The sequence below is a fragment of the Adiantum capillus-veneris genome, chromosome 30, assembly GCF_014529385.1.
Source record: "Adiantum capillus-veneris isolate H3 chromosome 30, ASM1452938v2, whole genome shotgun sequence".
In the NCBI taxonomy this organism is placed as follows: Eukaryota; Viridiplantae; Streptophyta; class Polypodiopsida; order Polypodiales; family Pteridaceae; genus Adiantum; species Adiantum capillus-veneris.
The window spans coordinates 50064914-50080283 of record NC_140960.1 but is presented as its reverse complement, the minus strand read 5'-3'; the positions used below and the strand labels follow the sequence as shown (position 1 = coordinate 50080283).

Here is a 15370-nt window from a genome sequence, read left to right as displayed (position 1 = left end):
TCTCTCTCTCTCTCTCTCTCTCTCTCTCATACACACACACACACACACACATTAATAATTGAAGTTTCATAACATATGGTGTCAGGACCGCGAATGTTGTCCCCAGGGCATGCAAGGCGTATTAGACGTCTTGATCAATCTCGAAGAGCTAGGCGTGAAATAGCAAGGAATAGAGCTAGGAACTCTTTGTACAACAAGGCATTTAGGGGCTTAGGGTTACATCCACACATTTCTTATGAAAGATATGAAAGAGTGTTATGAGAGACCGGAGCCACCCATTGTTGGCCAAGGTCCAGATTATGAGTGCATGAATATTCATGTTGAAGACCATTAAAGTAATTTAGAGGAAATGTGCATAGAGCCCCCAGTCATGTTTGAAGAGGGAGACTATACAAAGGTGGCAAGACATTGTTTGTCAATTTTCTCTCACTATGCATCTACTCCCATCTTAAAAAATCCTTCCATGGCACCAATTCTATTTGGAAAGTTTTTGATACACAACTTAGGCTGCTTAGACTTTGAATGCTCCAATTGTGGAGCTGTAGCATGGAAGGCTGAGGGAAGAAGTATTCGTAATTTTGTAGGAAAGTATTGTTGTTTGGATGGCAAGATTCATTTGCTGCCTTTGAGCGAGCCACCCCCAAAACTGAAATATTTGATGCAATCCTGTACACGAAGAGGCAAGAATTTCTTAAAGAATGTTCGTGGTTACAATAATGTACTTGCATTTTCCTCTTTGGGTGCTCACGTTGATGAAAACATGTCCCGAGGAAGAGGAGTTTACACATTCAAGGCACATGGTTGTATATATCACAATATTAGTCCTTTAATGCCAATTGAAGGACCTAGTGAAGTTCCTCGATTTGCACAGTTGTATTTTTTTGACACGGAGCATGAACTACAAAATAGACTGCATCATGTTCCACACTTGGACATTGAAGTATTACAAACTTTACAAGAAATGATGCATAGGGTTAATCCTTATGCTCATGCACTTGGCACTGCAGGTGCTATGGTTAATGGATCTGTTGTTTCAGAGATCAAGATGGTGATAACTGAATCTCGCTCTAATGGGTGGCAATATCTTGCTCCCCGTGGTGGTGAAATTTCTGCTATATTGCCTGGGCAAGGCGATGAGAGAACTATAGGGCATCGTGACATAGTATTAAATCTTCGAGAAGGGGGGTTAAAAATAATTTCTAATTTACATCGATCATACATGCCTCTTATGTATGTTCTTTTGTTTCCAATGGGAGGAGATGGATGGTATCCTTCACTACAAAGCGGATCCGGACAGAAAATTACACAAAAACAATACTATAGTTTTCGAATACAAATAAGAAATGACACCACTGAGTGTCTCTTACGGGGTGGTAGATTGCTCCAACAATATATTGTGGATGCATATAATTCCATGGAGGACTCATGTTTGTTGTGGCTAAGAAATAATCAGAGGACACTCCGTGCTGAGGTCTATCAGGGCTTGGCTGATATGGTCTAGGCTAGGGATGGTGTCGATGCTATTTTGGGACAAACTACTGGGCGTAGAATTGTCTTACCTTCTGCTTTCACTGGAGGTCCAAGATACATGTGCCAATTGTACCAAGATGCCATGGCAATTGTTCGTAAGAGGGGAAAGCCTGATCTCTTCATAACCTTTACATGTAATCCACGATGGAGAGAAATAGAAGAAGCATTGCTGCCAGGACCAAGTGCTGTAGATCGTCCGGATCTAACGGCACGTGTATTCTATCAAAAGTTTAAAGACATGATGCATTTGCTTATAAAAAAGGCTATCTTTGGAGATGTTGTAGGTCATGTATGCGTGATCGAGTTTCAAAAGAGAGGTTTTCCACATGCACATATATTGTTGATTTTAGCATCTGAGTACAAACCAATGGAAGCGTCCCACTATGATAAGTTGGTGTGCGCTGAGCTCCCAGACAAAGAGCTATTTCCAAAGTTGCATAGTGTGATTAGTCGATGCAATATTCACGGACCATGTGGTCCCTTGAATTCAAATGCTCCATGTATGGTTGATGGAAAATGTAGGTTTAAATATCCACGCAAATTTGCACTATCTACAAATGTGGATGAAAGTGGATATCCTACGTATATGAGACGAGATAATGTAAGTTTTTTTCAATTAAGATATTGCAAGCTAGACAATAGATGGGTTGTTCCATACAACCCATTTTTATCGTTGAGATATAAAGCACACATCAATGTTGAGATTTGCTCAACCATTTTTGTTGTAAAGTATTTGTACAAGTATGTATATAAGGGCCATGATCGAGCCACTGTGGTGCTCCGTGATCATGAAGGTGTTTTTGACAAAATTAAGAGCTATCTTGATGCACGATATGTTTCTGCATCTGAAGCTATTTGGCGGATTTATGGTTTTGACATGTATGAAGAGAAGCCTAATATCCAAAGATTGCAAGTTCATCTTCCCAATCAAAATACTGTAAATTTTCGAGATTCAGATGATTTGGCAGAGTTAGTAAATAACAACGAAGTTAAGAAGACAACACTCACTGAGTGGTTTGTTGTAAACCAAAATCATCATGAGGCCCATATGCTAACATATGCTGACTTTCCTGCTATGTGGGTTTGGAACAAGACTAAAAAACAATGGATACAGAGGCAGTTGGGAGATACCATTGGAAGAATGTACAACATTGTCCCCACTGCCAGAGATGTTTACTATTTACGGATTTTGCTAACCATATGTAAGGGATGCAAGTGTTATGATGACTTGCGAACATATGAAGGACAGATTTATGCTACTTTCAAAGAGGCTTGCAATGCTAGAGGGTTATTGCAAAGTGATGAGGAGTGGATCACATGCTTGGAAGAAGCCTCTTCTTTTCAAATTGGATTGCAATTGCGCCAATTGTTTGCTATTATATTGGTATATTGTGAACCATTATGTCCAGGGACATTGTGGGATAGGTTTTCTGTTGAGCTTTCTGAAGACTATGCATATGCTTTAAACATGCGTGTACTTGATGCAAGAGTTCGACAAGAAGTTGCTAAAAGTCGGGCACTTTGTAATCTGCATTCTTTGCTACAACAATATGGTAAGAGGCTCTCTGGCTATCCCGGGATGCCTCCAATTGATGAAAGTTTTATGTCTTTAAGTAGGAGTAGTGTATTAGCAGAAGAGACCATGTATGATACTACCGAACAATGTAGTATGGCAAAACAAATGGAAAGGTCTCTAAACAATGGCCAACGTGATGCTTACAATTGTGTGCTACAAGCAGTTGAGAAAAATGGAGGGGGTGTCTTCTTTCTAGATGGTCCAGGGGGGTCTGGAAAAACGTATGTTTATAATGCATTGCTTGCACGGCTTCGAGGTGAATGTAAGGTAGCATTGGCATGTGCATCATCTGGTATTGCAGCTTTGCTCCTTAACAATGGAAGAACTGCACATTCGAGGTTTAAGATTCCTCTAGAATTAAATTCTGGGTCAACATGCAATATAAAAGTGAATAGCCAACTTGCTGAATTGTTGAGGAGAGAAGCTTTTGATTATATGGGATGAAGCACCCATGACTCATCGCCATGCTTTTGAGGCAGTAGATAGGACACTCAGAGATGTTTTACAAACAGACAGTCTGTTTGGTGGAAAGGTAGTTTTGCTTGGAGGTGACTTTAGGCAAATTCTACCAGTTGTACGTAAAGGTAGCCGAGCAAATATTGTGAATGCGACATTGTGTCATTCATACATTTGGAGACATACAAGAATATTAAGGCTCACTCAGAATATGCCTGTGCAAAGTTGTATGACAGATGCAGCTGAAAAACAATTTTCACATTGGGTTCTGGATATCGGTAATGGGAATATACATGATGGGGGAGTTGTTGACAATGTCGCTTTGCCTACGAGCATGCTACTTCAAAGAAACCAATTGTCAGATCTTATTGAGAGCATCTATGGAGATATTCAGAGAGTCGAGGATTATGCACGATTCTTTAAAGATAGGGGAGTTCTTGCACCTTGCAACAAGGATGTAGATGTGGTCAATGATTATGCTCTAGGCGAGATGTGTGGACATTATAGAGAGTATTTGAGTGCAGATTCACTATGCGAATCAGAAGAGAACGGTGCTTTGTATACAATTGAATTGTTGAATAGCTTGGATTTAGGTGGAGGATATCCACCACATGTGTTGTGTCTGAAAGAAAATGCTCCTATCATGCTATTGCGCAATTTGGATCCAAGAAGGGGGCTTTGTAATGGCACAAGGTTAATATGTAGACATTTTCATCGTAGAGTCATAGAGGCAGAGATACTCACTGGTTCCAACTTTGGAGACCGAGTATTTCTTCCAAGGATAGATTTCATTGCTAGAAATTCTCAAGGACTACCCTGCTAAATGAGGCGCAGACAGTTTCCTATAAGGCTGGCATTTGGGATGACCATAAATAAAGCACAAGGACAAACATTGGGCCTCTTGGGATTATATTTGGCAGCACCCGTTTTTTCACATGGTCAATTATATGTGGCAATGTCACGTGTGCGAACCTCAGCTTCTATAAAGGTTGTGGTCAAGGATGATAATAAAGCAGAGTTGACTCAAACTCCAAATGTTGTATTCAAAGAAGTATTGCAAGCTACAAACGCAGTGGGTTAAAGCATGCACAAATGGAATGTTGTAATTGTATATGCAAGACATCCTCTTTTACATCATTTCTGCTCAAAATGATGTAAGGTTCCAAGCTACAACTTTTCTCAAAGTGGGAGTGCAATATTTTGTTGCATCGACTCTAAGAAATTGCAATGTAAGTCATTGGGTTATCATCCATGCCTTGAGGTGAAAAAATGCTTCTATTGGATTCTTATCTATAACAGATTGCAAATGAGTAGAGGTAAGAATACATGGTTATATGTGATGTCTTCATTAATTGCTTAAGGGGATTGACCTTGAGCTATATTTGCTCTCAATAAGATACATGGTCTCTTTTCTCTACAAAATCCACTTCAACACTATGTTTTTTGGACCGACATCCATCAAAGACAAGGTAATTGTAGGTAGGTAGGGTGACATGACTCCTCTCTTACTTTTTTTAATCAACAAATTATTTTCATTGAATGAGATTGTTCTTGGTAAATAAGTGTGGCCCTAGCCCTTTTAATTGTTTATTTTACTTTTAAAATATTCATGAGTTTACCACTTGCACATCAAAATGAAACAATGGAAATTTGGAAGGATTGTGGAATTTGAAAGGGTTTTTGTTAAATGGGATTGGTTTTTGGTAAATAAGTGTGGCCCTAGCCCTTTTAACTCTCTATTTCATGATTTTGATTTTGAAATATTCACGAGTTTACCCCTTACATATCAAAATGAAACAATGGGAATTTTGGGCGTTGTGGTGTGTCAAGAAGTTTATGGTAAGTTTACTTTTAAGAGAGCTTGATAAAGTGACATGCGATTAACCTATTTGTCTTTGTTTGGTTAGAGATGGCCTACCACTTTACAGTGCCATGGATGCACATGCAACCACCATCATTTGTCTATGGTAATTAACTATTTTGTCTATAATAATCAACTATTTTACAAAAATGTCCACATGAGAGAGACAATTTTGTTATAGATCCATGATTTTGGAGAGGGCCTTTACATGCTGATGATGTTGTTTGCATCATTGAAGACTTTGAAGTTGTTCGGTATGGTGAAATGAGACTTATTGAATTTTTTAAATAATTTTTTGTTACGTAGTTTATGATTTAAGATTAAGTGTGTTTTTGAAAACAGGAACCATTATTATCGTCGGTATATTTTGTTGGGTGTTTACCATCATATTGATGGTTTGCAAGGATATTATCACATCAAAGTTAATATCGACCATGATAATGGCCATGCCTATGTGAGCATTCAGGAGGTGGGGGATCAACTCCCACTTAATATACGTTATTCATATGGTGACAGTTGTCCCGGTTGGAGGATAGAAATGTATGTGTTGGGTCGCCCTCCTCGACGCCTTGGGCGAAGTGTGCATCGGATTGGGCCTTGGATAGTGCGGACACAAACTGATGCTTCTAGGACCTTATTTTATTGATGGTGATTGGAATGTATGTAGCTTGACACACATCTTAAAATGTACTCCTCTTTTTTGTATTGGAATGTATGTAGCTTGACACACATCTTAGAATGTACTCCTCTATCTCTCTCTCTCTCTCCCTCTCCCTCTCTACTATTAATCATGGTTTAATTTCGGTGACGATGATGTTATGGTGAAAGATGTTGTAGAGTTTGACTTCATTGAGTTCTTTTTTTACGAGTGAACCTTAGTATACTCTTGATGGCTCAAATGAAACTCTCTCTCATACACACCACTGCTCTAAATGATAGCAAAGAGCTTTCATTACTTTGGTCTTCTATAGTCTCTCTCTCTCTCTCTCTCTCTCTCCACCACTGAGAGAGAGAGAGAGAGAGAGAGAGAGAGAGAGGTGGTGTGGCTGAGTCGCTTGCTCCTTCATGTGCCAACAAGGGAGAAAAAGAGAGAATGTGATGCCTATTGGTAAAAGTGAGCAAGATCTATCAAAGACATGAATACATACAAACTAAATAGGATTGACGGCTTGGTAAGAGCAAACGAGACCCGCCGGGAGGCGGGTCGCGTGAGCTCATGTATATCAAATTCATCTATTCATTTTTGCTTGAAATATTCCAAGGAAAAATGTTGAATCCAACCCTAAGGGTTGCTAAGTAATGGTCAAGGTTTTGCGAAAAGTGCAAATGTAGATGTCAAAGAATTACTCCGGTCTTCTTTAAGTTGAATTAAGGGAGCATGTGTATTCACGAAATTCAAAAACCGATCTCACTCCCATTGAGATGCTGTTTTTGAGAAGGTGCTCTAAGTGGTGGTGACTCGTGGCTCCTAATTGGCTATAGACACCATGCTCGGTATATATCCAATTTAAGACTCAATTCGAGTTTAACCAAAGGGATTTGGCCTAGGGGTAAGGTGAGGGCCTTTGAGCACAGCTGCTGAGGTTCAATACCCACGGTTATAAAAAATGTGTCTGTGTGCAAATAGAGTTCTCAGCAAGATGATAGAATGATAAAAAATGTGTCTGTGTGTAAATAGAGTTCTCAGCAAGATGATAGAATGAAGCTGCTTCTCTCGTTGCATAGCCAATTCATAGACAAAACTTGATTCCATTGCATGATGCACATCAACTCTGCTCTGAATAAACTTATCAAAGAATTAGCCACAAGGAAAAGCATGTTGCTCATCATAGATCATGAAAGGCTTCAAGAAAATGTAAGTGCAATTGATGACAATTCTTACAAAATAACCAGCTTGTCGAACATGGTGAGTAGAATGTGATTTTCTACCAAAATCTCTCTTAGTTCTTGGAACATGTGAAAGAACCCGAGCTTAATAACTTGTGATTGCAGGTCACCTGTAACTAGGAGAGCAGGGATGCTCCAATACTCCTGGAGTTTGGACCGAGCTGGATTGCGACCCATGAAATGTTGTGGGTCTGGAAGCAGTGCTAGCCCTGCGGCAGCAAACACCAAATTGGCATGGAAGCTCTTTCCAGCCTTAATGACTCCACGACCGTCGATGACCGGAAACCGGTGATTAAGCTCACTGATGTAAGGAACATCTGCCTTGCCTATTGGCATGTCTGGCCTGCTAGAAGTATACGATGTAAAACTGCCGGATGCAAACCTGAGATTTATCTGCACAAAATGCACAAGAAGCTTTAATAATTCTCCCGCTATAACCACTTTGTGGTTTATGACACCCTCACGAGCTGCTGCATGTGTGTGTGTGTGTGTGTGTGTGTGAGGGTAGCATACTTAGCTAGGCATGGTGGGGGCCAGGGGGCGACGGCGGGCCCGGCAGCCCCTTGCCCCTACCGTTCAGCCCCTTGCCCGCCACCACGGTCCACACCTATGTAGGTATATGGAGCTTTATCTCCAGAAGCTCATGACATTGAACACTATAGGGAAACACGAGGGAAAGGGGGCCTCTTCTCCCGGGGCCAGCAGCCCTCTGTCCCCCACCACACCTAGCTAGGTATGGTACGCCTCTCGTGAAGAAGCTCATGACGTTGAACACTTGCTGAGGGGAACATGAGGGAAAAGGGACCTCTCTCCCACAAGGGGAAACACCCAAAATGTTTTGTGATAGTGTGTTTCATTAGTATCTTCCATTAGTGATAATTAAAATGAGAATTCAAGCAAACCTGCTATCCTTAAACAAAATCTTCAAAATGTCAATATAATTAATGGGTTTTGCTATAATGACTTTCTCTTAATGTTTCTCACACCTGCAGGGCCTTTCTGCTAGGCCTATGAAATTTACAGGCAGGGCGTCGGTGGGCTCGGGTACCGAGGGTGAAGCGCACAGGTACTGTGGTTAGGTTTCCTGTCAGCTGCAGCCTTCCATCACACAGCACGCTATACTCAATAAAGTCGGTGATTCGCATTGCACATTGCTCCTCGACAGGAGATCCATGGCTGCTTGAAATCAATGTTTTGGACAAGTCAGGCACCCATGAATAGCTCTTGCCTGCCCGTAGCTTCCTCAATGACCTCAAACGCCTGCAGGCGAACAAGCTAGAAAGCTGGGAAAGCTCGCGATTTGGGATCAGATAATTTACTGAAAACACGGCCATTGCCAGACCTTGCTGCCCCTGCCTCTTGAAAAACTCCATGGTCCAGCTTTCCATGTCATGACCCGGGTCTTTTGGAACTACAAAATCTCTCAATCCTGCCAGCGCAAGGATGCTGTTGATGCGATCACCCTCGTGCTTGCTATCGCGTTGGGAACACGCCGACAAGACTAGATCTATGGTCGGGAAAAGGACGCATATGTTAAGCATAGTTTCAATGCAGCGACTGAGGCAGGTCAGCCATTGCTTTGCCTTTGCATGATGGATCGGCTCACCCTGTTTGTATGCATCTTCAAGCAAAGACCCCGATACACCATTTAATTTCACCAACAGTGACCAGTACTCATCCTCGTCGATCACTGCAATGCTGGACTCATCTTTATACCAGTCAGCTATCTCACCCTCCAGCTCTTGCCAGCTCTTGCACTGTCCCAAATTGCCCCTGTCGCCCACCCGTACACAGTATCGCCTGCGAGTTGATACTGCTGCCTCTTGGATTGTCCACACCCTTGTGTGCCAACGAGACCCAAAATCTCCGGTCACTGGATGTGGGTCGTGTCTAATTGGTGCCATAGGGCTCCCCACATAATGCATAAAAATGACAGTCTCCTTTGCATTGGCATAAATGTATCCCATATGCTTGATGCTATCCACAACTTCAGCCTCGTCATGCTGTGCAATGCACACGCCGTCATGCCAAACATATTCTGCTCCTGCAGCCATCAAAATGTGACACATCTTCAAGATATCCTCAACAATTTGCCAGTGTTTCTGATCGTGCACGCCAGGGCAAGGATGTGTCGAATACCGTGGCGCAGGTCCCGCTCCAAGACATGACGATGTGCATTCACAGTTGAAGACACTGTAAACTTCCATCCCAAAAGTATGAGACACTGCGGTGTAATCACCATGCCAATCTGATCTCAGCACCAGTTGTTTCCCTTGCGCCATTAAAGTGGATTTGCAATCGATCACTCGAAACTGTTGAGGCAGCCCCATGGTGCTCAAATTTCTTACGAATTCGGCTCTAAATCGAGCACCCCTTTCTTTCATGGCTCGCAGAGCCAATCTCTCGTAGCGCTGCTGACGAATTTGCATGCTTTCAAGCAAAGTTTCCATGATGCAGGTTAATATGTTAATTACCCGGTGAAGAAGCTGATGGTTCTCTTTACAGCCCACAAGAAGCCTTCTTTCTATGTAAAGGGTTTCTTCTTCCTTTTCTCTCTCTCTCTCTCTCTCTCTCTCTCTCCCTCTCTCTCTCAACACGCTACAAATTGATTCTGTGTAACAAAGTGAAGAGCACACAGGCTCGCTCTCTCTCTCTCTCTCTCTCTCTCTCTCTCTTAGCACTAGTCTTGTAACAATAGTGTTATTTTTTGAAGAATTTATTCATATAAAGTTGTTATAAAAAAAACAATATATAATCTTATAATATTTCCTTTACATACTTGTTTAGTCACAAGTTGATATTTTTATCAAATTACATCAGACAAAATTTCAAAATGTGGTGCTCAATTTGTATGATTTATGCAAGCTTGAGTCTTTTAAAAAAATGTATTTGATTGGTTATAACCTAAATAACTACATCAAATCATAGTTCTACAACAAAACAATATCGAATCTAAATTTATGAGCTTTGTAAGACTAAAAAATACCTCCCAAACAGCATTTTCAAAATTTTCAGTTTTTGGATTTTATTTATAACAGGCATAAAATCTGTACCCTACACAATATTTTTTTCTTTTTTAAGTGTTATTGCCAATTAGAAATGATTCTTATACATAAAAAAATACAAGTTTCTAAGAAATTATGGGCTTTTAATTGATTTTTTGAGAAAACAGCCTAAAATTTTGGTTAACTTTACAACTAAGATCTTGTCATGAATCTCTTAATATAGGACTCATTTTGACATAGAAAAAAATCCTCAACTTTAACTTTTTTTCTTTCCATCAAAGCGGTGAAAGAAAAGAGGACAAAATTACAACCACAACAGACATTTGAGAGGATTAAGTAGCAATACACCCCCCACATATCTTCTAACCAAAACGTGACTATACATATACATCATTATGCCCACGGCTAAGGGATGCCGAAATCATGCATGGAGTTAATCATATCTTGCAACTTGTCCATGAAATCACTTGCTTTAACCACAGTCCCCTGAGCAATTAGTTTGGCTTCATTGTTGGCTTCCTCATCCTGTCAATCTCTTGCAATTTCCCCCGGTGACGATCCAACTCTTTGTCTTCAGCCGATAGCCCAATCTGAAAGTCAGCAGCATCTTTGAAGATCCTGCTCCGCAACAAGTAGATATTGATGTCTTTGATGTGCAACTTGCAGACCTGCATATTAAATCAATAAACAAATATGTCAGGCTTGGAGCGTGGTAAGTGATAACTTTCCCTTGTCCAAATAGTGTGCAAGCAAAGCCAAAGCAACATTGATTTCTTAGGTTTAATGACCTTATCACATATCTTTTCAACTTTCTTCATGCCATGACCTACCTACACAATGAATAGAACCTTCAAATTTTGTTTCTATCTACACAAAATAAATCTAAGGATATGGTGGAAAAACAGGACACCTTAGTGTCTCATAAGGTGTCTCAGGACACTTGAGTGTCCAATTATAGGACTAATGGTAGGGGTTAACCGTCCTCGTGACTATTTGACACCGCCCTTGTCAGGTGGGATCTACGGTCCACCATCTTTGAACGATGTGGATCGTCCATTTATTATTAAGAATAAAAAGATTCCGGTCCGTTAAGCCCCTGCGACTCAAACCCACCACCTACACAACCAGAGGCCATGACTCTCCCATTAAGCTATCGCGCGCCACTTGAAATGGTGGTGTGAACATACAATCATATAGAAAAAATGACGGGGTGGGAAGCACATGGTGTTCACTTGGAGATCACTTTGGGATGGATGAGGTCACACTGCAATCACTTTGGGATAGTCGGGGTCACACTGTAAACACTTGGTAATGGGTGGGGTCACAAGGTGATCACATGTTGATTGGGATTCACACAGGGATCATTTGGCAGTCACTTGATGTTCATATGAAATTTACTTGGGGTTCACTTTAATTGTGAAGTAGCTGATGGTTCTCTTTACAACCCACAAGAAGCCTTCTTTCTATGTATCGGGTTTCTTCTTCCTTCTCTCTCTCTCTCTCTCTCTCTCTCTCTCTCTCTCTCTCTCTTTCTTTCTTAACACGCAACAAATTGATTCTGTGAAACAAAGTGAAGAGCACACAGGCTCTCTCTCTCTCTCTCTCTCTCTCAACACGCAACAAATTGATTCTGTGTAACGAAGTGAAGAGCACTCTCTCTCTCTCTCTCTCTCTCTCTCTCTCTCTCTCTCTCTCTCTCTCTCTCTCTCTCTCTCTCTCTCTCTCTCTCTCTCTCTCTCTCTGGACTAGTCTTGTAACAATAGTGTTATTTTTTGAAGAATTTATTCATATAAAGTTGTTATAAAAAAACAATATGTAATCTTATAATATTTCCTTTACATGCTTGTTTAGTCACAAGTTGATATTTTTATCAAATTACATCAGACAAAATTTCAAAATGTGGTGCTCAATTTGTATGATTTATGCAAGCTTGAGTCTTTTTAAAAAATGTATTTGATTGGTTATAACCTAAATAACTACATCAAATCATAGTTCTACAACAAAACAATATCGAATCTAAATTTATGAGCTTTGTAAGACCAAAAAATACCTCCCAAACAGCATTTTCAAAATTTTCATTTTTTGGATTTTATTTATAACAGTCATAAAATTTGTACCCTACACAATATTTTTTTCTTTTTTAAGTGTTATTGCCAATTAGAAATGATTCTTATACATTAAAAAAATACAAGTTTCTACGAAATTATGGGCTTTTAATTGATTTTTTGAGAAATCAGCCTAAAATTTTGGTTAACTTTTCAACTAAGATCTTGTCATGAATCTCTTAATATAGGACTCATTTTGACATAGAAAAAAATCCTCAACTTTAACTTTTTTTCTTTCCATCAAAGCGGTGAAAGAAAAGAGGACAAAATTACAACCACAACAGACATTTGAGAGGATTAAGTAGCAATACACCCCCCACATATCTTCTAACCAAAACCTGATACATATACATCATTATGCCCACGGGTAAGGGATGCCGAAATCATGCAGGGAGTTAATCATATCTTGCAGCTTGTCCATGAAATCACTTACTTTAGCCACAGCCCCCTGAGCAATTAGTTTGGCTTCATTGTTGGCTTCCTCATCCTGTCAATCTCTTGCAATTTCCCTTGGTGACGATCCAACTCTTTGTCTTCAGTCGATAGCCCAATCTGAAAGTCAGCAGCATCTTTGAAGATCCTGCTCCGTAGCAAGTAGATATTGATGTCTTTGATGTGCAGCTTGCAGACCTGCAGATTAAATCAATAAACAAATATGTCAGGCTAGGAGCGTGGTAAGTGATAACTTTCCCCTGTCCAAATAGTGTGCAAGCAAAGCCAAAGCAACATTGATTTCTTAGGGTGAATGACCTTATCCCATATCTTTTCAACTTTCTTCATGCCATGACCTACCTACACAATGAATAGAACCTTCAAATTTTGTTTCTATCTACACAAAATAAGTCTAAGGATATGGTGGAAAAACACGACACCTTAGTGTCTCAGGACACTTGAGTGTCCAATTATAGGACTAATGGTAGGGGTGAACCGTCCTCGTGACTATTTGACACCCCCCTTGTCAGGTGGGATCTACGGTCCACCATCTTTGAACGATGTGGATCGTCCATTTATTATCAAGAATAAAAAGATTCCGGTCCGTTAAGCCCCTGCGACTCAAACCCACCACCTACACAACCGGAGGCCATGACTCTCCCATTAAGCTATCGCGCGCCACTTGAAATGGTGGTGTGAACATACAATCATATAGAAAAAATGACGGGGTGGGGAGCACATGGTGTTCACTTGGAGATCACTTTGGGATGGACGAGGTCACACTGCAATCACTTTGGGATAGTCGGGGTCACACTGTAATCACTTGGTAATGGGTGGGGTCACAAGGTGATCACATGTTGATTGGGATTCACCCAGGGATCACTTGGCAGTCACTTGATGTTCACATGAAATTTACTTGGGGTTCACATGGTGATCATTTGGGGATTAAACCGCCATCAGATGATGCAAAACCGATCCCGCCGTCCCCAATCAATAGGGACCGTAGATCCCACCTGACAGAAGTGGTGTCAATGAGTCAGGAGGGTGAACCGTGGTACAGGCACTCACGAATGGAGGTTTTTTGTCCACAATTTGGGTGTCCCTACCACTCAAAAAGTGGGGAGGCCCTACTTCGTCACTATATGGCACGGCTCTGGCCAAGGGGGATCTAGGGCCCAAATTTGGGGGCGCGATGCAGCTTTAATCTCGGCCGTCGGATCATGCAGTAAACTGCGAGTGAACTAGGGGTGAAATAGGGGTGAACTCGAGGCAAAAATGGCGCCCCACGTTCACTTCTAGTTCACCCCCCTAGTTCACCCGCCTCGCGGGGTGTGGGTCGAACCTGGGACGTCTCGGTTGCCACACAAATGCCCTACCACCACGCTAGCGCGCGTCGCTATCTATGTTGTCATGGCACATGATCATACCCTAGTTTATGCGCCCCTAGTTCACCCCCCCGCCCCTAGTTCACGGTTAGTTCTGTTGGAATTAGGGTTGCAGAGAAACACACACAGCTTGGAGAAGACGAAGGAAGCTCAAGGTACACAATAGAGAGTGTATTCCTTAGTGTGCAATGGAAAGATAGATAGCTCTAGAGTGATGGGCGTATATACAATGCACGGGGGAAAAAACCTCCTAAAGAGGGAAAAAATGCCCCGGCGGTCCTAGTGTGTTCACACACATCACTACCACATGTATATGGTAACAAATCCCCCCTGGAGTGATGCGGTGAACGAGAGCTGGCACATGAGTAAAGGGAAGTGCCATGCCCTGAGGACAGGATCAGTCCACAAAGGGGAGTAAGCCCAAAGCTTTGCGGAAAGCTTCAAGCTTCTCACGAGACAATGCCTTTGTGAAAAGATCTGCAAGGTTGTCCTGTGTTGGCACATAAGCCAAGCTGATCTCTCCTGCTGAGAGCCTCTCCCTGACATAGTGGTAATGCACCTCAATGTGCTTTGTGCGAGCATGAAAAACTGGGTTCCTCGCAACTGCCAATGCGCTCTGACTGTCAGTGTAGATAGTGTTGGCAGTGTCCTGTCCAACACCCAAGTCAGCCATAAGGCGTCTGAGCCATACACACTCAACCGTAGCTGTGAAGACTGCCCTGTACTCAGCCTCACAACTCGAAGTGGCCACAGTAGGTTGCTTCTTGCTCAACCATGATATACATGAACTGCCAAGCATGAAACAAAAACCACTTGTGGACACTCGCGTGTCAAAACAACCAGCCCAATCTGAGTCCGAAAAAGCATGTAAGTCTGGCGGCAATGATCCCCCCTTGGGATAAAACAAGCCAAGATGTAAAGTGCCACTAAGGTAGCGGAAAATCCTCTTGACAGCCTGCCAATGCTTAGACCCTGGGCTATGCATAAATCTGCTGACCTGCGAGACTGCAAACTGAATATCTGGCCTCGTGTTGCATACATAAATGAGGCAGCCAACAGCAGTTTGGTAAAGAGTGACATCAGCAGGATCGCCAGCATCATGTAGACTCAACTTCAAACCTGTTTCCATGGGA

At 41.6% G+C, this 15370-nt stretch overlaps 3 protein-coding genes across 3 annotated transcripts; 2 read left to right on the top strand and 1 right to left on the bottom strand.

The window, feature by feature from the left end:
- Positions 1-1612: 1612 nt before the first annotated feature.
- Positions 1613-3550, top strand: LOC147417927 (uncharacterized). Its single transcript, XM_086507055.1, has one exon. The coding sequence runs from the start codon at positions 1613-1615 to the stop codon at positions 3548-3550; it is 1938 nt and encodes a 645-aa protein (XP_086363181.1).
- A 7-nt stretch (positions 3551-3557) lies between these two features.
- On the top strand, positions 3558-6044 carry LOC147417926 (uncharacterized). Its single transcript, XM_086507054.1, has 3 exons — positions 3558-4255; positions 5766-5892; positions 5940-6044. The coding sequence occupies exons 1-3, from the start codon at positions 3558-3560 to the stop codon at positions 6042-6044; spliced, it is 930 nt and encodes a 309-aa protein (XP_086363180.1).
- A 1165-nt stretch (positions 6045-7209) lies between these two features.
- LOC147417925 (uncharacterized) lies at positions 7210-9965 on the bottom strand. The gene is made up of 2 exons (XM_086506785.1): positions 8297-9965; positions 7210-7703 (listed from the first exon to the last, which is right to left on the bottom strand). Exons 1-2 carry the CDS (start codon positions 9758-9760, stop codon positions 7302-7304), a joined length of 1866 nt encoding a protein of 621 aa, XP_086362911.1. The 5' UTR covers positions 9761-9965; the 3' UTR covers positions 7210-7301.
- Positions 9966-15370: the final 5405 nt, after the last annotated feature.

What these genes read in the sequence shown, in the direction of transcription:
- LOC147417925 (XM_086506785.1), bottom strand. Translation starts at nt 9,760, where the DNA reads ATGGAAACTTTGCTTGAAAGCATGCAAATTCGTCAGCAGCGCTACGAG. An exon ending in CTAGCAGAAAGGCCCTGCAG is followed by an intron (nt 7,704 to 8,296) that starts GTGTGAGAAACA and finishes CATTTTGTGCAG; the next exon opens with ATAAATCTCAGGTTTGCATC.
- LOC147417927 (XM_086507055.1), top strand. Translation starts at nt 1,613, where the DNA reads ATGGCAATTGTTCGTAAGAGGGGAAAGCCTGATCTCTTCATAACCTTT.
- LOC147417926 (XM_086507054.1), top strand. Translation starts at nt 3,558, where the DNA reads ATGACTCATCGCCATGCTTTTGAGGCAGTAGATAGGACACTCAGAGAT. An exon ending in GGGCTTTGTAATGGCACAAG is followed by an intron (nt 4,256 to 5,765) that starts GTTAATATGTAG and finishes TTTTGAAAACAG; the next exon opens with GAACCATTATTATCGTCGGT. An exon ending in CCTATGTGAGCATTCAGGAG is followed by an intron (nt 5,893 to 5,939) that starts GTGGGGGATCAA and finishes ATATGGTGACAG; the next exon opens with TTGTCCCGGTTGGAGGATAG.